Source organism: Cetorhinus maximus, chromosome 11, assembly GCF_964194155.1.
Source record: "Cetorhinus maximus chromosome 11, sCetMax3.hap1.1, whole genome shotgun sequence".
In the NCBI taxonomy this organism is placed as follows: domain Eukaryota; kingdom Metazoa; phylum Chordata; class Chondrichthyes; order Lamniformes; family Cetorhinidae; genus Cetorhinus; species Cetorhinus maximus.
In genome coordinates, this window is record NC_135889.1 from 116689158 (window position 1) to 116713505 (window position 24348).

A 24348-nucleotide genomic window follows, 5' to 3' on the forward strand; every position below is an offset into this window, starting at 1 on the left:
TTCAGTAAACACCATCACTAAGAGAACTCGGTGAGAAAAGTCAAATTGTCGTCACAATGACAAAGCCCCACCCTATAAAAAAACCTGCTTATGTCTGCTAAGGGTTGTTACCATGGCAACAGTTATCTAGGCTGAAAACAATACATTTTGACTCCTCTTCAATAATCTGAGACCGATCTTTACCTCACCCTGTTGTCCTGAAGCTGTATATAAAATTCTTCTGCATGGAACTCATCCCCACATCCAGTTCTGAAGCTGTTATGAAAGTCAAACCCCATGTTCCTGATTAGATGGAAATTGTCCCTGTTTTACGGCCTGTGAAGAATTTTAAAGGAGCTGAAACCTTTCTCAAAAAGGTCAGATTTGTGACCTCGAGCTTACTTTCTTTTTATCTCTTCCCTTCAAGCCCTGAACCCCACTCTTACACATCACTGTCAGTGTGTTAAAGTCGGACAGTCAGGCGAACAGGTAATATTATAGAAAGCTCGCAGGACGAAATGATAAAAGATGAAAAAACTCGCACCTTTCACAACCTCGTTGTCCTCCATTGCATTACAGCCAATGCGTTACTTCTGAAGTGTCGTCACTGTTGCAAATAGCAGCCAATTTGCACACAGCAAGCTCCCAAAGACAGCAATGTTTAAATGCCCAGGTAATTCAGGCTGAGGGATAAATATTGGCCAGGACACCAGGGATAATTCACCCTCTCTTCTTTGAAATAGTGCCACGTGATCTTTTACATCCACCTGAGAGGGCAGATGGGGCCTGGGTTTGCTGTCTCATTTAATGTCTCACTCCCTCAGTGCTGCACAGGAATGTCAGCCTAGGTTATCTGCTTAAGTCTCTGTAGTGCACCCACAACCCCCTGACTCCATGTGAGTAGTCACCAAGAAACGTGGGATAGGAAGAAAATGGCAGACTTGTCAAATTAGTGCTTCGTATCCATTTTCACAGTGGAGGAAGGGGATAAACATAAAACAGTGTCATAAGAGAGCCTAATAATTTAATACGCGTAAGAATGGTGATGGAGAAAATAATGGGACATAAGACAGACAAAACTCCAGGACCCGGTGGTTTCCACATCAGAATATTTTAACAAGTGGATGAGGAAATTGCAGGTACATTTGTCGCAATTTTCCAAAGTTCTCTAGATTCAGGAATCGTGCACTTGCACTGGAAAACCGCAAATGTGACTCTGTTATTTAACAAGGGGATAATGAAGGAGCAAGAAACCAGTTAACTAGAGAGCGATGATTTTAACATCAATTTTTTGAGAGCTTTGCTGGTTTTTATCACCAGACCCCGAGTGACTGGGCAAGTATTGAGTTGATCAGGGAGAGTCAGCATGGGTTTATAAAGATAGGTCATGCCCGAATAATCAGGTTGCATTTTTGAGGGGGTCACTAGCATGGTAGATAGGGGACTGCCTAGGGATGCTGGCATTCAGAAGGCATCCAATAAGGTTCCACACAAGAGATTATTGGGCTGGGTGACCACTTTGCGGAACACCTTCGGTCTGTCTGCAAGCATGACCCAGACCTTCCTGTCGCTTGCCATTTCAACACTCCACCCTGCTCTCATGCCCACATGTCCGTCCTTGGCCTGCTGCAATGTTCCAGTGAAGCTCAATGCAAACTGGAGGAACAGCACCTCATCTTCTGACTAGCCTTCCGGACTGAACATTGAGTTCAACAATTTCAGGCCATGAACTCTCTCCTCCATCCCCACCTCCTTTTTGATCCCCGTTTTTCAAATATTTATTTTTTAATATATATATGTATATTTTTTTCCCACCTATTTCTATTATTATTTTTAAATTTATTTCCATTCATTGTTTTATTCCCACCTTTGAGCCTATTTCGATCTTTTCTCCCACACCATCCCCTCCCTCCACCCCACCCCCACTAGGGCCATCTGTCACTTGCTCATCCTGCTTTCTACTCTTAATGTCACCATTAGCACCTCCTTTAGCCAGTATCACCACCATCAACACCCTTTCGACCTTTTGTTTATGACATCTTTTGCAGTCTCTCCTTTGCCTCCACTTATCACTGGCCCCCTATCCAGCTTCACCTGTCCCACGGTGGGGGGGGTCTTGGCAGGATCAATGTGGAGAGGATGTTTCCCCTTGTGGGAGAACCTAGAACTAGGGGTCACTGTTTAAAAATAAGGGGCTTTCCACTTAAGACCAAGATGGGGAGAATTTTTTTCTCTCAGAGGGTCGTGAGTGTTTGGAACTCTCTCTCTCAAAAGGCAGTGGAAGCAGAGCCCTTGAATATTTCTAAGTCCGAGGCAGATAGATTCTTGGTAAGCATGGAGGTAAAAGGTTATCGGGGGTAGGCGGGAATGTGAAGTTGAGGTTAAAATCATATCAGCCACAATCTTATTGAATGGCAGAGCAGGCTCAAGGGGCCGAGTGGCCTCTCCTGCTCCTAATTCATATGTTTGCATGTTCGGGCATGTTTGTATTCACAAAAATGAAATGCATAGAACTGGAGGTACTGAGGGAGTGCTGCACAGTCAGAGATGCTGTGGAACAAAAGACAAAGTGAGTGGTAATGGTTGTAGTAAAGAAACAAAGCATTTGTCCAGATGGGTGTGAATGGCAGAATAATGAACAGCTCTGCCCAAAAGCAGAAACATGAGAAACAAAGTTCAGGTTGGCACCTGGTTAAAAAAAAAAGTCAAAATGGAGGACAGCGTTCACAGTTTGAAAGTCAATGTTGGGTGCAGAAGGCTATAAAGTACCTAATCGGAAGATGAGGTGCAGTTTCTTCAGCTTACACTGAGCTTCACTGGAACGCTGCACCAAGCCGAGGTCACAAAGGTGAGCGTGAGAGCAAGGGGTTGAGTTAAAATGTGAGGCAACCAGAAACTCAGGTGAGATGTTAAACGAAAGCCCCATCTTCCCTCTGACGGAGGATGTAAAAGATCCTGAAAGCCCACGGTTTGATTGTGAAGTAGGGCTGGAGGGTGCTCTCCAGTACATTGTCTGATATTTATCCTTCAACCAAGATTGCTAAAACAGATGGCTGGATCATTATCGTATTGCGGGAGCTTGCTGTGTGCATATTGGCCACCAAGTTACAACACTGGTTAACAAATCAAAAGTTATTTTTTGGCTGTAAAGCACCTCGGGATGTTCAGAGGTTGCAAAATATGCTATGTAAATTTTTTTTTAAGATAATCAGTCAAGCTCAAAACATGGCTCATTTATACTTACTAGAAGCATCATACATTCAAACCGTTCTCTGCAAACAAAAGGAATATATTCAAGCTTTACACCTTTTTTGAATTACCCGGGAGCTTGGGCAGCCTATAGTTCCCCATTTCTTTCTCCATGGCAACGCCTCAGCCCATCAGAGCTGACTTGCCAGCCAATCAGCAACCTTTTCTCCTGTAGTATCAATTGTTGCAAGTGTTTGAAATTTGGCATTCTTGCATTTGGCCTGATGAGTGCAAGACAAAAAGCTGCAGCATCATGTCTCTCTTTTCGGCATTTTTTTTCGAAGTGGAGCTTTATGAGAATAAACAGAAAATGCTAAAACTGGATGAAGAAAGTAGAAATATGCTCTGCTTTTGCCAGCAGTGGCGACCACTCATCTCAGCAAGCAGAGAAATCTCCGAAAGACAGTATCCGTGACCTCTTTTGATTCTAATTTCTTACCATTAAAATGCACGATTGGATGGTCCTTCTTGTCACACTGAAGCTCATTCTCTCGGAGACGTTCTGAACTCTGGGAGGCCGTGAGGTTGCACCTGATGATAAGTAGAACACACGGGACAGACAGACAGCAGGCCACCAACCGTGATGCACCCATGGTGTCTGCTAAACGTCTTGGCTACCAGGGTGGTGGGACTTGGGAGACGTGCCTGAAAGGAAACAGATTGGTTTACTTGCAAGGTGAGTTAGCTGGTTAGAGAGTCCCATTACCACCACATCCATTCACCATCTTTACCCAGGGAGAGGTGAGAATGTGGAACCCACGACCACGGGGAGTTGTTGAAGCGGATAGAATAGGTGCACCCAAGGAGAGGCTAGGTATGTCTATCTGAAGGGAATAAAAGGTTATGCTGATAGGGTTAGATATGGAAGGATGGGAGAAGACTCGAACAGAGCATAAATGCCAGCATGTACTCGATAGACCAAATGGCCTGTTTCAGTGCTGTACATTCTGTGAGAAGCTCAACGGGAGATTGAGGAATAGCGCCTGATCTAAATACTTCACTGCCTTGCAACGTCAACATTGAGCTCAACAATTTCAGACCATAATCACCACTGCTATTTGTATATGTTGGTAATGGTTCTGGGGGTTTCCATTTACACCTCCTCTAGACCTATCTTTTGCTTCTCTTGTTGTCCCATCACCCTAGCTCAGCCCCTCGCTTGTCTTGCGCCATCATCCCTTTTGTCATTTAACCACTCCGCACACGCGCGCAGGCAGATGGTGCAAGACCTGCAGAGAGTTTTCCACGTTTCCTGTTTTAATAAGTTCCGAGCTTGTTGTGGGAGTTGCCCCATTCGGAGAGAGAAGCAGCACCTTTCACACCATGGCTGAGGAGTTAGCGATTTGCGAAGGCCTGGTCCTACTGGAGTGAGATAAGGTCCTTTACCCCTTGCGTGGGTAAAGGGCTTTGTTTGCGGTGGTCCTTGACTCTAGCAGTTTACCCTTCCTCCCTCCTCTCTCCCCGTGGAGATGCATGTGTTGGGGTTAGGGTAAAAATCTACCGTTGCAAAAAAAAAGGGAAAGTCACTTCCTAAGGTCTGCACCTCATCTTACGATGCCCTACCTCGTCTATTCCCACACTGATGGTGGTACCAGGTTCCAGCTGTATTGGTGGTTGTTTGCTGCACCATTAATCGGCCGGGGCATTCCTATTAGAATGCGCTAACCTGCTGGGTGCACAACACAATGTGCAACCCCATGGGGTCAGGGGGTAAATATGAACCTATGAGATAGAAGCCATTCGGCCCCTCAAGCCTGCTCTGCCATTCAATACGATCTTGGCTGATCTTCTTGTGTTCTGAGCTCCGCATTCCCATCTACCCCCCCAACAACCTTTGATTCTGCTGCCTAACAAGAATCTATCTATCTCTGCCTCAAAAATATTCAATGATCCCCTCCTCCACCATCTTAGAGAATTCCAAAGTCACACAACCCTCTGATAGGAAACATTTCTCCTCATCTCTCTCCTATAAGGACAGCCATTAATTTTAAAACAGTGCCCCCCACCCATCCCAGTTCTGGACTCACCCACAAGAAGAAACATTCTTTCCACGTTCCACCTTGTCAAGACCGTTCAGGATCTCACATACGCCAATCAAATCACCCCTCACTCTTCAAACTCCAGTGGAAACAAGCTCAGCCTGTCCAACCTTTCCTCATAAGACAACCCATAGTAGCTCTGAAGAAGGGTCATACGGGCTCGAAGGGTCATACGGACTCGAAAGGTCAACTCTGTTTTTCTCTCCACAGATGCTGTCAGACCTGAGTTTTTCCAGCATTTTCTGTTTTTCTATCAATCTGGTAATCCTCCTCTGAACCGCATCTAACGAACTTACATCCTTCCTTAAGTAAGGAGACCAAAACCAGTTTTTGATTGTCACAAATACGCAAGTACTACGGCAGCACACATGCTACTGTTGCTTAAGGAGGTGGTTAAACCACTAATTGAAACTTTCCCAAATACAAGGCGTCAATGTGCCTGCTAAACCATTCCCCAACTCTGAAGGGATGGTCGGCGGTGGGGGGGGTTGGGATGGAGGTGCTGAACTGGGGAAAGGATCTTTACATAAGACAAACCTAGGACAGATCAGACAGACAGGGTTTCGACAGCTCGTCACAGAAACGCTTGGCTTTTTAAAAATAAGATCGATGCAAAATACACACAGCCTCTAATGGTAGCACATCTGCATTGCAAACACAGGCGGCTTTATCTCAGCAGAAACACAGCCTAATGTCAGACAATCCACACACATTACGCATGGTGAATTAATGCTGCACGTAAAGCAAATGCGTTGTGTATTAATAGGTCCCCAGTGTGCATTCCAGCAGAGTCAAAGAGTGCTTCAGTAAAGTTAGTCAAAGAGTTTCTAATGATTCAGTGACACTGCCACAGGTTTGGGTTAGAACATGCAACAAATTTAAAATTTCTGCAGCTTTTCATTTTATTTTTAAAAAAAGAAAATCACGCAAACTTTGAAATGAGAGGCCTTTCCTTTGTCGAAAGGGTTTATCTCAACAACTCGTATTTATTTACACAGCGCCTGTGAAGTAGTAAAACAGCTTAAGGTGCTTCACACTGAGGGGTGTAATTTGTTAATAATTGACAGCAAGCCAAAGAACGAGATATTAGGACAGGTGACCCAAAGCTTGGTCAAAGACATAGCTTCTAAGAAGGGTCTTATCAGAAGAGAAGGAGACGGAGAGGCGGAGAGATCTAGGAAATACATTTTTGAGCTTAGGGTTCGGACAGCAGAAGGCAAGGCTGCCAATGCCGGAATATTGGAAGCGGAGTTGGGGACAAGGGGCCAGAGTTGGAGGAACACAGAGTTCTCACGGAGTTGTAGGATGTGGTAAACAGAGAGTTGGCTGGATTTTCCTTCTTAGGACAGGAACCTGTTGTCTGGAGAACTTCCAGGTGCCGACCCTGTACCAGATCAGAAGCAGATCCCCAATGCGATTTTTCAGTGTCAGGTTAATTAATAGCCAGAGGGCACACCCACCATCCAACTAAGGACTGAGGGCAGGGTACCATGGCTCCTGAGAGAAGCCAGTAGGAGGTAGCATCTCAGCTGAGGGCTGCCGATGTTTGTATGCAGGAGAGAGAGCGAGAGAGGGGGAGAGGGAGAGAGAAAGAGAGAGAGAGAGAGAGAGCGGATGTTTCCATCTTGAGGCAGGTGGGCAGCTATTCCGCCCCGACTCAGCCTTTTTTAAAATGGCTCCGGGGCAGAACATTCCCGACATGCCGGCCAACGGCGGGAAATTTCCGGCTCGCCCGCCTCCAAATCCTCACCCATCAGTCTTCAAAAATCCAGCCCAGGGAGCGGTGAGCCAATATAGAGATTTGAACCCAAAGGTGAGAATTGTTAAATCAAAGCATGAGTGAGCCAGCAGCCATTGTAGGTCAGCCAGTGCTGAGGCAATGGGCGACGGGCACTTGGTGCAAGACAGGATCTGGACAGAACATTTTGGATGACCCCTGTGTTTCTGTGGCGGGGTGTGGGGAGGGGGTGGAAGATTTTAAGCCTGCCAAGAGAATAGTGGATCCTCAAGTTTAACAGAAGTATGAGTGAGGACTGGAATCTGCTTATTCCTCCACTTCCCCCACCCCCAGCCAATGAGCACATTGCAGGTGATCTTCCCACCGGGAAGTCTCTCTCAATCTCAACTAGTTGCCAAGACAAAGGAAAACGTTAGGGGTCTTCAATTTTCCTTTCATTGAAGAATTGCTAGCCTTAGCCCGCCAAACATTGGGCAAAAGAGTGTCATGCTCCAAATACACAGAGGCTAAAGGCACTGACCAGCGCTGAACTGTTATTTTATCAAGAAAGGCCAACTTTCAATCCTTGATCTGTACTCAGCTGCGAGGGCTGGGGAGGGGGGGGCGGTGGGGCAAGTGGTGAGGGGCGTATTGGTTGGGATATTATAATCGGCTGAGGGTGGAGAATTAGCCAAGATTCCCTAATCCTGATCGTGAGTCAGTGATTCCCACTAACGTGTGCACACGTGGAAAGTGGTGGTCAGATTGGGTGTCGATTAGTAGTAATTTGATACAACCGAGTGGCTTGTAAGGCAATTCATGGAGCAATTAACATTCACATTGCTGAGAAGAGAGACATGTTGCCGAAGCTTTTCGTCTTGCACTCATCAGGACAAATGCCAAATTAAAAACGACCACAACAATTTATGCTACAGGAGAAAAGGGCGCTGATTGATTGACAAATCGACCCTCATTGGCTGAGGCGTTGCCATGGAGAAAGCAATGGGGAACTATAGGCTCCCCAAGCTCCCGGGTGATTCAAAAAAAGGGCAAGACTTGAACATATTCCTTTTGCTCGCAGAGAATGGGTCACTGCGAATGAATGTACATCACTTCTAGCAGGTATAAATGAGCCGCGTTATGGGCTCGACTGATTATCTTAAATTTGTTGTTAGTGTAGTTATGAGCGCACTCAGGATTGTTCAGCAAGTGCTGCCCAATCGCGGAATCGGGCGGTTTGTTCTGGGTCTTGCAAGCGTGAGCTGGTTGAGTACAGTCTGTATTCGCCTATTACATTCAGCATTCAACACCATTGTTGTGGGACTGGAGTCACGTATAGGCCTGAGCTAGTAAGGATGGCAGCTTTCCTCCCCTCAAGTGAACCAGTTGGGTTTTTTATGGCAACCTGACAGCTTCAGGGTCACTTGTCCTGACATACGGATTTTACATCCAGTTAACTTTTGAAAAACCGACTTGAGATTCTCAACGTGCCATGGTGGGATACTGAAGTCACTTTTTCGGGACCATTACAGCTGTAATGTAACGGCTACACTATGGTTCCCTTAACTCCGGAAACTTGGTTCATTTATTTGTTTTAAAAGTTTCTTGGGTTTTCTTTCTCCGTCAGCTGGGAATTCTGGAACTTGATCCTTCCCAATCTCTAGCAAATCCTAGGATTTGAAGAACCTGCGAGGGAGAGAGTACATATTAAAGCGAGCACAGCTCTTGGCTCGTGCAGAGATTCTGGCTTCTGATTTTTTATTAGATTTCTGCCGATTAATCTAGCTTCAACGCTGATAGTGAGAGAGAACCGGTTCCTCTACTGACTCAAGCTAATCTATAAAACTGTATCAGGCAAGCTTTGGTTAGCAGGGAGCAATGTTTCATACGAACATACAAAATAAGTGCAGGGGTAGGCCATTCGGCCCCTCGAGCCTGCTCTGCTATTCAATAAGATCGTGGCTGATCGGTATGTGTTTCAAATTCCACATTGCCAATCTCCCCCCCCGCCGAAAACCTTTGATTCCCTTGCCTAACAAGAATCTATCTACCTCCGCCTTAAAAATATTCAATGGCCCCGCCTCCACTGCCTTTTGAGGCAGAGAGTTCCAAAGTCGCACAACCCTCTGAGAGGAAAAAGTTTCTCCTCATCTCTGTACTAAAAAGGCAACCCCTAATTTTAAACCAGTGCCCCCTAGTTCTGGACTTACCCACAAGAGGGAACATCCTTTCCACGTCCACCTTGTCAAGGCCATTCAGGATCTTATATACTTCAATCAAATCACCCCTCACTCTTCTAAACTACAGTGGAAACAAGCCCAGTCTGTCCAACCTTTCCTCATAAGACAACCCACTCATTCCAGGTATCAATCCAATAAACCTCCTCTGAACCGCCTCCAATGCATTTACACCCTGCCTTAAAAAAGGAGACCAAAACTGCACACAGTATTCGAGGTGCGGTCTCACAATGCCCTGTATAACTGCAGCAAGTTTCCTTCCTCCCACAACAATGCCCCCCACCCCGCCACCGGCCCCCTCCCACCCTGCACCACACCCACCTACTTACACCCACTCTTCTATCTTGATGGTAATCACCCTCGCTTGAAAATATGGCAGTTTCAGCCCTTTAACACCTCATAGAACCAATCATTCCCTTTCTCGAATGCAGATAGTTTCAGCCGTCGAGTTGACCAATGGCAGTGGGGGGGGGGGTGGGGGGGATTGCAGCCGAGCCATATCCTCAGAGAAAGAGGGACAGCAGGAGGCCATTCTGCTCCTCATGCCTGTCCCATTCAATCTGACCTTGACTGATCTGCATCTTAACTCCATCTACCCAACTTGATTGAGAAACACCTAATCCCCTTCCCTAAACAAAAATCACTCAATCTCCGTTTTGAAATTTTCAACTAGCTTCCTTACAACAACTGATGATAGCTCCATGGTCATCATTACCTCAGTCAGCTTTCAACTCTAGATTTATTAATTGAATTTTTAAATTCCACTCAGCTGCCATGGTGGGACTTAAACCCATACCCCAGGGCCTGGAGTCTCTGGATTACTAGCTCAGTGACATTACCACCATACCACTGTCTTCTCCTAATTAGATCACTTCTTAAATCTTCCATGGTGTTGGTGTGTTCCAGTTCACTCAGAGTCAGGATTGCTGTGGTAACATACACTCTTACATGCAGCTTTTAGTCTGGAGCTATGGACAGTGATGGTGGAGGCACTAATGTTCTTTCCATCAGATGGCTGACCAGGAATCTCTCCCACTCTTACCATCCGCCATTGGCCGGCGTTGGAAGGATTTGCAGGTTGATACTCAACCTGTTTGGTCGCGTTATGAACACACCTTCCTTGGCCATCAAGTCCTGGGGTAGGACTCAAACTTAGAACTTCTGGCTCAGAGGCAGGGATACTTACTCACTGTGTCACAAGATCCCCATTAATCTTATATATTCAAGGGAATATAAGCCTAGCCTGTGCAACCACAGTTTGGAAATGTTCAACTGCTGTAACCTCAACAACCTTTCTGAGATTTTTCTCACATACAAATGTTTTCTGGCAGAAGTCATCAGATAGGGTCAGAAGTGGGACCTCTGGTTGGTTTCCTCCCTCTAGCACAAAGTTACAGAGTTAGGTCAACTGTTGGGCCTTTTGATGCCATGGCAGAGTTGAACTATCTCATCACAGGCCAGGGTTCCCACTGGTTTACGGGACAAATAGATACGGTTTACCCCAGAGAACTACCCCCACTGAGGGCAATAGCAGCCACGAAGTTTCTATTGATCTCTTGTTTCAGATTTTGTGAAGATTAATTGTATATTAATGTTTCCTGACCAAGGCTCAGCCATCACATGCCTATGCACCATAGAATCATAGAAGCACAGGAGGAGGCCATTTGGCCCATTGTACCTCTACTAGTTCTTTGAAGAAGCTGCCCAATTCATTCCACTCTGCTGTTTGTTTCCTACAGTCCTGCGTTTTGTTTCTTTTCAAGTATTTATCCTTTTCCTTATTAAGTTATCACTGAATTTCCATCCATCACCCTTTCAGAGAGAACAGTCAAGACAACCTATAAGAAACCAATCAAATTCTAACAGGACTAGACAGGGTAGATGCAGGAAGGATGTTCCCGATGGTGGGGAGTCCAGAACCAGGGGTCACAGTCTGAGGATATGGGGTAGACTATTTAGGACTGAGATGAGGAGAAATTTCTTCACCCAGAGAGTGGTGAGCCTGTGGAATTCGTTACCACAGAAAGTAGTTGAGGCCAAAACATTGTATGTTTTCAAGAAGGAGTTGGATATAACTCTTGGGGTGAAAGGGATTAAAGGGTATGGGGAGAAAGCGGGAGCAGACTATTGAGTTGGATGATCAGCCATGATCATAATGAATGGCGGAGCAGGCTCGAAGGGCCGAATGGCCTACTCCTGCTCCTAGTTTCTATGTTTCTATGTAACTCTCTGTGCAAAAAAAAAGCCTCCTCATCCCCCCTTTTGGTTCTTTTGGTAATTATCTTAAATCTGTATCCTCTGGCGGCTGACCCTACCACAGTGGCAGCTTTCTCACTGTCCACTCGACCAAAACCACTCATGATTTTGAAGACCTTTCTGAAATCTCCCCTTCACCTTCTCTGCTGTCAGGAGAACAATCCCAGCTTCTCCGGTCTCTGCACATTAACTGAAGTCCCCCAGCCCTGGGAGCATTCTAGCAAATCTCTTCTGGAGCTTGACATTCTTAAGCTGCCGCTTTACAAACACCATTTTGCACACACTGACTCTTTATTCCCTCCTAGTTCCAAACATTTGCAAATTAGAAACACTGTGCAGGGTTTTTGCACCAATACAGAGGGTTGAGGGTGAAATCAAGGGGGCATGTAATTTCACACTGCCGCTGAAGAGGGTGTTGGAAACCATGGATTCCCATTCAATTGATCCAAGGTTATGCCTGGTAAAGTACCTCAACCGTTTGCCATTGCCTTCTGCAGTTATGGTTGACCAGGAGACTCCCCTACTCCAAGGCTTGAGGGCAAAAATCAAGGCTGATACTCCAGTGCAGTGCAGCACTGAGGGAATACCTCCTGTCAAAGGTACAGCCTTTTGGGTGAGACATTAAACTGAGGGCCCACCTGCCTGCTCAGGCAGATGTAAACAATACCGTGGCATTATTGTGTCCTTGGAGAGGGAACATGTGGTGTCCGCCGATATGCTCGAGGCATTCTGCAACCAGTGGGCACCACAGGGGCTGGGGTGCATCATCAGCCCTGGGAACGTTACTTTAATTTAATTTGATAAGTTTCCTTTAAAGTTTTGATTTTTGCTACAGTGCCCCTTTAAGGGGCTGTAAATTAGTCAATTTGATCGTTAGTATATTTGTTTATTTTACTGGTATACGCAAAAGAGTATAAAAAGAGACCGCTGGGACACTGGCTCTAGGAAGCAGATCGATGAAATGCTGCATTCTGTAAATAAACCAACTATCAAGAAAAGGGTTTGCACCTCGTTTCATATTTCACCACCTGGCTTGGGATCCATTTATCAACTGAGCCATTTTCTAGACACCGGGTCAGTGGGTGAGAAACTGACGACCCACCCACCAGCCTCAGGTAGCTTATTAGGGTTCTTTAAAGGCCAATTACTAGTCAGTCGGCCCATGGGTCCCTGTAGGGTCAGGAGTGCAGCAGACCAGACCAAGGGGACCAGAGCTCCGGCCAAAGACTTCGAGGCCCCACCCCACCTCCAGGCCACAGCTACAGCCGCAGGCTGCCCTGCGGGAGGGGGTTTCCTGTCCACAACACCGGCCGGCCATCTTCTCACCATTTTTAAAGTAGTTTGAGAGGGTGTGGCTCATGATGGAGGCACCCCCTCTCTCCCTTACCTGAACCGCAGGCTGCATCTCCTTCCATCCTGGACAGCCTCCCATGGAAGTCCCAACCCAAAGCCCAAAATCCTGCCCACTGCTTGGGTATTGGCTGCTGCGAGGCAACTCCTCTAAATTTGCATATTCAAATTACAGCGGGGAAAGCAAGTCCTGATGATGACTAATATGCGCAAACTTATTTTTCCAAAGCACCAGGACTTTGAAATAGAACAGCACTGCGCAAGGCCATTCAGCCCATTGGACCTATGCCGACTCTTTGAGAGCACTATCCAATTCCTTCCAACCCTCCCTGCTCTTTCCCCATAGCCCTGCAAGGGTTTCAACCAGGGGGCCCAATTGCCTTTTGAACCTTACTGCTGATGCTGCTTCCAAAACCCCTTCCAAAAAGTCACACCACCAACCAACAAACAGCAGTCCAGAGGGCAGCGAAAGGCCCTAGCAGATTGCAGACACATTTCGCATCGGAGAAATGGCTCCACAGTATAAGGCGGAGTGTCAAAAAGTGGGCAGTCTGCCACAAGCCTCCTCTATTGGACACCGAGAGGCACAAAGGTTCCATTAATAGGTTGGAGCCGTTGAAATAAAACTGGGAAATGACACGGTGCATGGAGCAGCCAGGAAAGAGATGTGTAACCAATAATTGCTGCCAGACTTAGTGCACCCTGTGGGCACAGATAGGAAAACCTCCATCGGGAAGGGAGATGGAAACACAGGCTCCACAGGAAAAGCCTCAAACGATCAAGCCAATTTCCCAACATCGAGTGGAAGGGAAACTTGACATGCACAGCCAACCGGCTGTAAAACAGTCAGCCCAATAAAGAAGTTAATGGCTTAAGTCACAGGGAGCAGGAGGTCTTAGGTCTCTCCCTGTGCCTGTGCCAACACAACTAATTTCAGGCAAGTTGGTAGCGTGGGGTAATGTTTGCCAGCCTGAGAGGTAGGCAGGTGGGCAGTGGGCGAGGGGGAGGTCAGCGGGCTCTCCTGCCATACACCCTCTACAATAAAACAACCGGTGGCGTCTCACGGAATGGGGATCCTAGATTGCGATGTCCTGGCTAATATTTATCCTTGGTCCAACACCAGATGATCTGGTCATTGCTGAGAAGATGCTTCCCCTGGTGAGAGGTCTAGAACTATGGGGAGGGGGACACTGTTTAAAAATTAGGGTCTCCCATTTAAGACGGAGATGAGAAGAATTTTTTTCTTTCGGAGAGTCATTAGCCTATGGAGTTCTCTTCCCAGAGAGCAGTGGAAGCTGGTTCATTGAATATGTTGAATATATATATATATATTGAATATTTGTGGGAGCTTGCTGTGCGCAAATTGGCTGCTGTGTTTCACAACCTTACAACGGTGATTGCTCTTGAAAAATAATTAATTGCGAAGTGCTTTAGGACGGTGTGAAAGGCACCACATAAATGTAAGTTATTGGTGGTTTCCAATATGAGCAAATGCAGCACGATGGTTTTGTGGTTGTCATCAGGCTTTTAATTCCAGATTAGTGTTGGATTCAAATTTCACTATCTGCCGCAGTGGGATTTGAACCTGTCTCCCCAGAGCATGACCCTCAGTCTCTAGAATTCTCACCCAGTGACAATACCGCTAAGCCACCCCCTTCCATCATTAATCAACAATTTCTCTCAGGTCCCTAGATGAGCCAGGCCTCACTGGCAATTACACTCAGACCCGCAACGGAGGCAGAGAAAATGACAGAAGTGAGAATGGTTGACCCACTCCCGTCGGGCCTACTCAGCCTGGATTGAAGTTTGCAACACGATGTTGAGATTTAATTAAACTTTGGAAAGATGGGAAAAGTTCATTCCCATTCTGAGGCGGTTGGGCCAGGAACCTTACAGATGGCTCATCAACTTTCTGACACCATGGCCTTGATTTTACCACCCCATCCAACCACTGCACCCCCCGGCAAACCCGCTACCCAATCGTTCAAAATGGCAACAACTTGTCTGTTAAGCTGCTTTACGGCTTTGAGTCCAAACACATTAATGGTGAGGCAGAGGCGGCTGCAGAGAGGAAACAAGAGGGAGGAAACCCTGCACTCAGGATCCCACTACCTCACGGGACGTCCTGCCCCACGTACCCAAAGATCTGCGGATCGATAATCAGCCAGTTCAGTCCCACGAAGGCACATTGCAGAAACTCCTGATGAATGAAGGGACAGCCACCGCTGACCCCCCCCGGCGGGCTGGACTGTCGGCACAGGGCCCAGGCTGCGGCCCCTTGCTCTTAGTCCCACCCTCCCACCCACCTGCCAATCAGGCTGTCCATCTGGCTCATTGCCAGCTGGGAGGCGGCCCTATAATATGCAAATGAGGCTCTACCGTCAAGACCGGCAGGGGCTCCAGATACTCAAACTTATCGTACCCTTTACCTGACCTCCTCTGCACTATGGGATGTCCCATGCTCATGAAAGGCGCTGTATAAATGCAAGTCTTATGCCCTATTTTGCTTCCCTGCAAATATTGGAGGTTATGTTTCCTGCACTGCCCCTCGATCCATCAGCCTGGTGGCTGTTATATCCTTTGGAATAGTGACACCGGCTGAGATATGCACAAAAGCCAACTCCACCGGACTTAATTCTCACACCTAGGTTCGTAAATGTTTTGCAGCTGGGTTTACTAGAGTGTTAACTCTGGTTTGCCCTCCAATTCGTAGCCTGCTGAGGAATGGGAAGAGGCGATTCAGTCCCTCGAGCCTGTTCTACAATTCAAGTAGATCACGGCTATCAGTGTCTTAACTCCATTCCCACGCTTCAGTCCTGTGACCCTTAATACCTTTACCGAGCAAAAACCTGTCAAACCTCAGTTCGAAAATTTTGAATGGAAGTCCGAGGACTGGGGCCCCATCTACTCTCTCAGGCGGATGTAAAGGTCCCGTAGCATTATTTAAAAAAAGAGCAGGGGAGTTATTCCCAGTGTCCTGGGCCAATATTTATCCCTCATTCAACATCACAAAAACAGATTTTGTGGTGATTATCGGATTGTGTTGCTGGGAGCTTGCTGTGCACGCATTGGCTGCCGTCTATCCTACATCACAACAGCAGTGACTACACGTCAAAATTACTTCACTGGCTGTGAGGTGCTTTCTAATATCCCACGGTCATGAAAGGCGCTATATAAATGCAAGTTTATGGCACTATTTGCATCAACAACAACTTGAAGATTTAAACACTGCCCCCAAAGTAGTAAAGCATCCCAAGGCAGTTCACAAGAGCATTACCAGACAAAGGAACTGACATCGAAACAAAGAAGGAGATTTTAGGACAGATGGTCAAACACTTGGTTAGAGAAGTAGGTTTTAAGCCGAGTCTTAAAGGAGGAAAGGCGGAGAGGTGGAGCTGTTTTGGAAGCGAATCCTCGAATTTAAGACCTAAACAGTTAAAGGCGAGGCTGTCAATGAAGGGGTGGTGGGAGTGAGGAATGGCCAAGAGGGCAGAGCTGGAGGAATGCAGAGTACTCAGATCAACATCACTAGCGCATAGGGCTGCCAACTGTGATTAAATAAATTCCTGGAGGTTTCATCACATGACTTTCCCCCATGCTCCAGTCATTAATCAGCCAACACACCCATCCTTGTGACACACGGCCTTCCTACACTAACTGGAAAGCAAAAAGACTCATTACCCATTTGGATGATGCTTCAACCATCAGCCAAACAGCCTGTTTTTTTTCCCATTTATATCTGGTAAAGAGAAACGTTCAAAGAAACTGACCCAACAATGCTTTTTAATGCCCTGATGATTTTTCTCCAGGGCTGCACACACCAGTGCCTTGGAGATTGACCTTCAATTCCTGGAGGCTCCAGACCAATCCGGGAGGGTTGGCAACCCTACTAATGCATAGCAACCAGAATAGATCGACTTCCCGGGCCCCTGAACACGATCGGACAGTAACATTTGTGTCCTTATTCATTCCTCTTACCTCACTCTGGCCTGAATACAAGGGAAGACTCCAACGGAACAGCAACATAATAAGTGCTGCACAGATAATGGGGCAGGGATATTGGGATGTTTCCGTTGAGAAAATGGAAATGGCTGGGAGTTATTTGTCAGTTTGCAATCACGTCCTGCGAGGGTCACAGTTAGATTCAGTCGGGGGAGACAGGGAGCTCGAGCCTTCCTGCGCACTTTAACTGGAAGCATTTATGAACCCATACCCGGGTCACATCTTGACATAAGCTTAAAGGCCAGATGGAATTTCACTCAAAGTGGCATCACACATAAATGCTATCCCTTCCACACTGCACGGGTGTGAATCCTTTACCCCTGATTTTCCCAAAAAAAATTCCTTCCTGGGATACAGCTCCACGGATACTGAGTACCTTTCTATCTCCATCCAGGTGGTTGGTCTGTAGACCAGAGCCTACCCGGTTGATGGGATACCCAATCATCTAGTGTTGCCAATCCTCCAGAATTGTCCTGGAGTCTCCAGGAATGAAAGATTCATCCCCTGGTCACGGCTGCCAGCAGAAATCTTAAGGGTATTTAAAAGAAAATATTTTTCTTTTCAGTTTCATTCAACTCTTCTGTTTGTTAACTATGAAATATTGTAGCTGAGGGGTGGGTGGGTGGTTTGACTCAATAGGGTGGTTGGAATTTGGAAGTCATGTGATGGAAGATGTCCACACAACCGCAGTTGGCAATCCTACAACCATCTCAACTTAGACCAACTCTATCGATACTCAAGCTCCATTTGGGAGCAATCAACGAGTAGGTAATGGGAGAAGGAACCTGGCGTACATTGGCCCCAAACCTTTTCACTGATCGTGGGATGTGGGCTTCGCTGGCAAGACCAGCACTGGTGGTGAGCTGCCTCCTTAAGTACAAGTGAGCATCTCGCGAGGCCATTTCACAGGGAAGTTTAAGAGTCAACCAGGAATCTGGGGGTCACCTATAGACCAAACCAGTTGAATCAGATAGGTTTTTGTGTCATTAACAAAAATAAAATGCTGGGAAAACTCAGCAGGTCTGGCAGCATCTGTGGAGAGAGAAACAGAGTTAACGTTTCGAGTCTGTATAACTCTTTCTTCTTAGAGTCATACGGACTCAAAACGTTAACTCTGTTTCTCTCTCCATAGGTGTTGCTAGGCCTGCGGAGATTTTCCAGCATTTTCTGTTTTTATTTCAGATTTCCAGCATCCGCAGTATTTTGTTTTTATGACAATCCAGTGCTTTTTAAAACAAATTCCAGTATTATTTAATTGAATTTAAATTCTTCAGCTTCCAAAGTGGGATTTGAACACACATTGCTAGATCATTAGCCCAAGCCTCTATAATTACTAGTCCAGCCACATAACAACTATGCCACCACATCCTGGTGATGCTAGTCAACAAAACTGGGATCATCCGCTTTGGATTTGTCAAGCGTCTGCAAGTTATGATCTGGAATGTGTTGCCTGAAATGATGATGGAAGCAGATTCAAAAATAATTTTCAGAAGGGATTTGGAGAAATACTCGAAAGGGAAAAAATTGAAAGCCGATGGGGAAAGGTCTGGCGGGGGAGGGGAGTGGGACCAATTGAATAGCTCTTTCAAAATGCCTACACCAGCACGATGGCCCAAAGTGCCTCGTTCTGAGCGGTTAATAAAGCATTTTTTAAAAATTATTCTGTCATGGGATGTGGACATCGCTGGCCAGCGTTGGTTGCCCATCCCTAATTGCCCCCTTGAACTGAATGGCTTGCTAGGTCATTTCAGAGGGCAGTTAAAAGTCAACCATATTGCTGTAGATCTGGAGTCACATGTAGATCAGACCAGGTAAGGACGACAGATTTCTTTCCCTGAAGGACATTATGTGAGGTGAAGTGGAGCGCTATGTACCTTTAAGAGAATGTAGGTAGTTGACCATGTGACTGTACTGACCAGTCGCTACACAGCAGGGGCTTCTTGGGTAACTGTAATTCTAGAGCTGGAGGTGATTGAAGAAGCACACATGGTGTTAGTGCTCTGTTCTTAGTTCCAATAAACTACCAGTGTTTGCTCAGTTAATCGGTCTCTCTGCCTGTATTGTTTCAAGCACCAACTAATGTGTTAATATCAAGGGTGCCGCTAATGTTCGCCGGACAAAGCAAACCTGATAACCAAAAACATAAATCTGGCGATGAGGATAAACCAGATTAATGGACGGCAATCAAGAAAGCCGCAGTAAGCCAGCTACGTTACTTTGCCACTACCTTGAAAGCTGTTTTAAAGCACAGTCTCCTTAGTCATCGAGTGTGCCGCGGTTTGGGCATCTTGAACCATTCGATCCCGTTTCCGATAACTGGTCTCATTACATCGAAAGCCTAGCGTTCTTCTTTACCGCTAACGACATCGCAGAGGAGGACAAGAAGAGGGCGATTCTTTTGTCCACATGCAGGGCCAAAACGTATGGGCTTGTCCACAGCCTCACGTCACCTAACACCCCCGATACAGAGGCTTTCGACAAGTTAGTAAACGAGCCAAAGCCCTCAGTCACTGTGCAACGTTTTAAGTTCAATTCAATTTAAGTTCAAGTCAGAACACAAAACTTACAGGAATCGTTACAAAAGTACACTTCCATTTTCAGCGACGAGCTAGGAAGGATTCATGGGCTACAGCCAAAATCCACATAGACCTTAACGCAACCCCCAAATTTATCAGAGCCAGGCCAGTCCCTTGTGCTGTACAGGACAAAGTCGAGACCGAGATAAACAGGCTGGAAAAGTACGGTATCTTACAACAGGTGCAACCTTCCGAGTGGGCGGTACCCATAGTACCCGTATTGAAGCCAGACCAAAGTGTTCGTTTATGCGGTGACTATAAGTTAACTGTAAACAGAGTGGCCAAACTTGATAGTCACCCAATACCGAAGATCGATGAATTATATTCAAAATTGGCAGGGGGCATCACATATTCAAAACTCAACATGAGTCATGCCTACCAGCAGGTAGAGTTGGAAGAAGGCTCTAGGGAATTCGTGACCATCAATACACATTGAGGATTGTATCAATATAATCGACTACCCTTTGGGGTCTCATTGGCGTGTGCTATTTTCCAAAGTACCATGGAAAATCTGCTTCAGGGACTGCCCCATGTCGTCGTTTATCTAGATGATGTCTTAGTCGCTGTAGGAACTGACGAAGAACACTTAGTTAATTTGGAGAAGGTGCTGAAACACTTCTCACAAGCAGGGGCTGCGTTTGAAACGAGGAAAATGTCTTTTCCAAGCCAAAGAGGTAGTTTACTTGGGCCATAAGGTCGACGTGCAGGGCCTGCATCCCGTGGAAGAAATGTCAAGGCCATTCGCGAGGCACCTGCACTGAGGAACACTAGAGAGATAAAGGTCTTCTTAAGGCATGATAAACTACTATGGGATTTCTCCCTAATCCACCAACTGTACTGGCCTATGGTTGCTTATTGTTGTACGCATTACTTAAGAAAAACCATAAATGGATTTGGCAAGCTCCACACCAGGATGCGTTTCTGAAGGTAAAGCAATTAAGATCATCAGCCCTACTGATCCACTTTGACCCAAAGAAAGAATTGATTTTAATTTGCAATGCATCCCCTTATGAAGTAGGAGCTATACTTGCATATTGGATGACTCCAAACAACGCATTGGTTAGAAATCTCGCACGCTCAGTGCTGCAGAGTGACATATTCTCAAATTGAGAAGGAGGCTTGTCTGTTGTGTTTGGTGTTTGGAAATTCCATCAATAACTCCACGAAGAAAAGCAAGGGGGTTCTGCCTGGTGTCTTAATTGGCTAATATTTATCCCCACAACCAACACTATTAAAAACCGATTACCTGGTCCAAACGTTTAAGTCCGGGATGAAAAAGCTGGACGGGGATTCCATCAGCACCAGATTGTCACGGTTCCTGTTCACATACCGGACCACGCCACACACGAACACCGGTATTGCCCCCGCTGAATTACTGATGAAGAGATGTCTCTGCACCCGTCTAACTCTTATCAGGCCAAATTTAGGGGGGAGAGTGGAGAGAAGCCAAGAGGCCCAGAAGGTTAGACATGATGGCCATAACCATGAAAGAAATTTCACAGTGGGAGACACAATTCTCAATAAGAACTTTGGAGATGGGCCTAATTGGCTATTAGGTGAAGTGAGTGAGGTGACAGAACCTCGCTCCAATAATGTATCGGTAAACGGCCTAATAATTATACGACATGTGGATCATCTCCAGAAAAGAGAGACAGTCCACAAGAGGGAATGCCGTCATCATATGCGTTTGAGTCTGCACTGCACGTGAAAGAAATATCACATGATTTGGAAGTACTGGTGGGGCCTGTTGGACCCAAGACGGTTGAAGACACAAACTTGCCCACTTCCACCGAAGAGCCTGGTGGACAGTTGATCCCTGAGGAGGGGGTCTCGGAAAAACCAGCCGAGGCCGTTGAGCTCCGACACTCGACACGTCCGAGGAAGCCTCCTGAGAGACAGGTAAATAGTTATTCAGGTAAATAATTGGGATATTGTGATGCTTGTCATTTGTACTTTCAAGTAAAGGATGTGGTAAATTGGATGCTTTGTACCTTTAAGAGAACGTAGTTAGTTGACCATGTGACTGTACTGACCAATCGCTGGACAGCGCGGGCTTCTTGGGTAACTGTAAGTCTAGAGCTGGAGGTGATTGAAGAAGCACGCATGGTGTTAGTGCTCTGCTCTTAGTTCCAATAAACTACCAGTGTTTGTTCAGTTAATCAGTCTCTCTGCCTGTAATGTTTCAAGCACCAACTAATGTGTTAATATCAAGGGCGCAGCTAGTGTTCGCCAGACAAAGTGAACCTGATAACCAAAAACACAAAATTATGACAATCAAAGAATATTGTCATAGTCACCTGAGACTAGCTTTATTAACTGAATTCAAATTCCACCAGCTGCTATGGTCTGATTTGAACACATGTCCCCCTAGCATTAGCCTGGGTCACTGGATTACTACTCCAGCAGCATTACCACCATACCACCATCTCCCCGTAGTATAGCGTAGGCTTTATTAATAGGACATAGCATACAAGGACAAAGAGGCTATGTTAAACTTGTACAAGACACGAGGCAATACTCCTCGGCCCGAGTGTTGCATCCAGGTCTGGGCACCGCACTTTAGGTAACATGTGAGGGTATTGGAGAGAGCACAGGAAAAATTCATGAGAATGGTTCCAGGGATGAGCAACTTCAGTCACAAAGATAGATTGGCAAAGTTGGGTCAGTTTTCCTTGGAGAAGAGAAGGTTGACGGGAGATCTGAGAGAGCTATTCAAAATCATGAGGGGTCTGGACAGAGTAGATAGGGAGAAACTGTTTCCACTCGTGAAAGGATCGGGAACGAAAGGGCACAGATTTAAAGTAGTTGGCAAAAGGAGCAACGGAGACAGGAGGAAAAACCTTTTCCCTGCAGCAAGGGGCTGGGTTCTGGAATGCACTGCCTGAGAGTGTGCTGGAGGCAGGTTCAATCGAGGGATTCCAAAGGAATTTGGACTTTTATCCGAAAAGGAAGAGCTTGCAGGGTTACAGGGAGAAGGCGGCAGATGGCACCAGCTGAATTGCTCATTCGGAGAGCTTGTGCAGACACAATGGGCCGAATGGCCTCCTTCTGCGTTGTAACAATTCTGTGTCTCGGTATCTTTCTGTGAACTGCTCAGTGAGTGGGGGAAATAAAAAAAATTCTGCAACTTGTTTCGAAATATTACCCGTTTTTAAACATTATTTACTTGCCCCTTTTAGATGCCCACAGTTACACATTCCTGCTCCCCATCTATTGGCCATGAAGGAGAGAATTCTGCCAATTAGAGATTCTGGTAAGAAATCAATGCCTGATTTACCAAAGAAATCTCAGCGTCCCAGGCGAGAAAGAAAGAAAACATCGACATTTATATAGCTAAAAGCAAAATGCTGCGGATGCTGGAAATCTGAAACAAAAACAAAAATAGCTGGAAAAACTCAGCAGGTCTGACAGCATCTGCGGAGAGGAACACAGTTAACGTTTCGAGTCCGTATGACTCTTCATCAGAACTAAGGAAAAATAGAAATGAGGTGGAATATAAGCTAGTTGAGGGGGGTGCGACAGGTAGAGCTGGATAGAGGGCCAGTGATAGGGGGAGGCAATGAAGAGATTGCCAAAGATGTCATAGACAAAAGGGTGTTGACGGTGGTGATATTATCTAAGGAACGTGCTAATGGTGACATTAAGGATAGAAGCAGGAAAAGCAAGGTACAGATAGCCCTAGTGGGGGTGGGGTGGGGGGAAGGGATCGAAATGGGCTAAAAGGTAGAGATAAAACAATGGATGGAAATACATTTAAAAATAATGGAAATAGGTGGGAAAAGAAAAATCTATATAAATTATTGGAAAAAAGGGGGATCGGAAAGGGTGTGGGGATGGAGGAGAGAGTTCATGATCTAAAATTGTTGAATTCAATATTAAGTCCGGAAGGCTGTAAAGTGCCTAGTCGGAAGATGAGGTGCTGTTCCTCCAGTTTGCGTTGAGCTTCACTGGAACATTGCAGCAGGCCAAGGACAGACATGTGGATGTGAGTGCAGGGTGGAGTGTTGAAATGGCAAGCGACAGGGAGGTCTGGGTCATGCTTGCGGACAGACCGAAGGTGTTCCGCAAAGCGGTCACCCAGTCTGCGTTTGGTCTCTCCAATGTAGAGGAAACCGCATTGGGAGCAGCGAATGCAGTAGACTAAGTTGAGGGAAGTGCAAGTGAAATGCTGCTTCACTTGAAAGGAGTGTTTGGGCCCTTGGACGGTGAGGAGGGGGGAAATAAAGGGGTAGGTGTTGCACCTTCTGTGGTTGCATGGGAAGGTGCCGTGGGAGGGGGTTGAGGTGTAGGGGGTGATGGAGGAGTGGACCAGGGTGTTCCGGAGGGAATGGTCCCCACCGAATAACGCCAGGGTGGGTGAAGGGGAGATGTGTTTGGTGATGGCATCATGCTGGAGTTGGCGGAAATGGCGGAGGATGATCCTTTGAACGCGGAGGCTGGTGGGGTGATAAGTGAGGACAAGGGGGACCCTATCATGGTTCTGGGAGTGAGAGGAAGGTGTGAGGGCGGATGCGTGGGAGACGGGCCGGAGACGGTTGAGGGCCCTGTCAACCACCGTGGGTGGAAAACCTCAGTTAAGGAAGAAGGGAGACAGGCCAGAAGCACCATTTTGGAAATTGGCATCATCGGAACAGATGTGACGGAGGCGAAGGAACTGAGAGAATGGGGTGGAGTCCTTGAAGCAGGGTGTGAGGAGCTGTATTCAAGGTAGCTGTGGGAGTCAGTAGGCTTGTAATAACATTTATATAGCGCCTCTCGTGACCTGAAGATGTCCCAAAATGCTTTATATCCAAGTACTTTAGGAGTATAGTCAGACAACTCGCACATAGCGAGTGCCCACAACCAACAATGTGCACCAGGCTCTTCGGTGGAAGCGGGCAAGTTTGTGTCCTCGATCCTCTCGGGTCCAACAGGCCCCACCGGTACTTCTGTGACATTTCTTC

The 24348-nt window shown here is 46.5% G+C and overlaps 1 protein-coding gene across 2 annotated transcripts in view; it reads right to left on the reverse strand.

Annotated features, from left to right (window-relative positions):
- sema5ba (sema domain, seven thrombospondin repeats (type 1 and type 1-like), transmembrane domain (TM) and short cytoplasmic domain, (semaphorin) 5Ba) overlaps positions 1-24348 on the reverse strand; it is a 344144-nt gene that overhangs the window by 185171 nt on the left and 134625 nt on the right. For both annotated transcript variants that reach the window (XM_078552610.1, XM_078552611.1), the window contains exon 3: positions 3668-3873. In XM_078552610.1, coding sequence (XP_078408736.1) covers positions 3668-3821 — 154 coding nt within the window. In that variant the 5' untranslated portion in view covers positions 3822-3873. The remainder of the gene's footprint in view (positions 1-3667; positions 3874-24348) is intronic.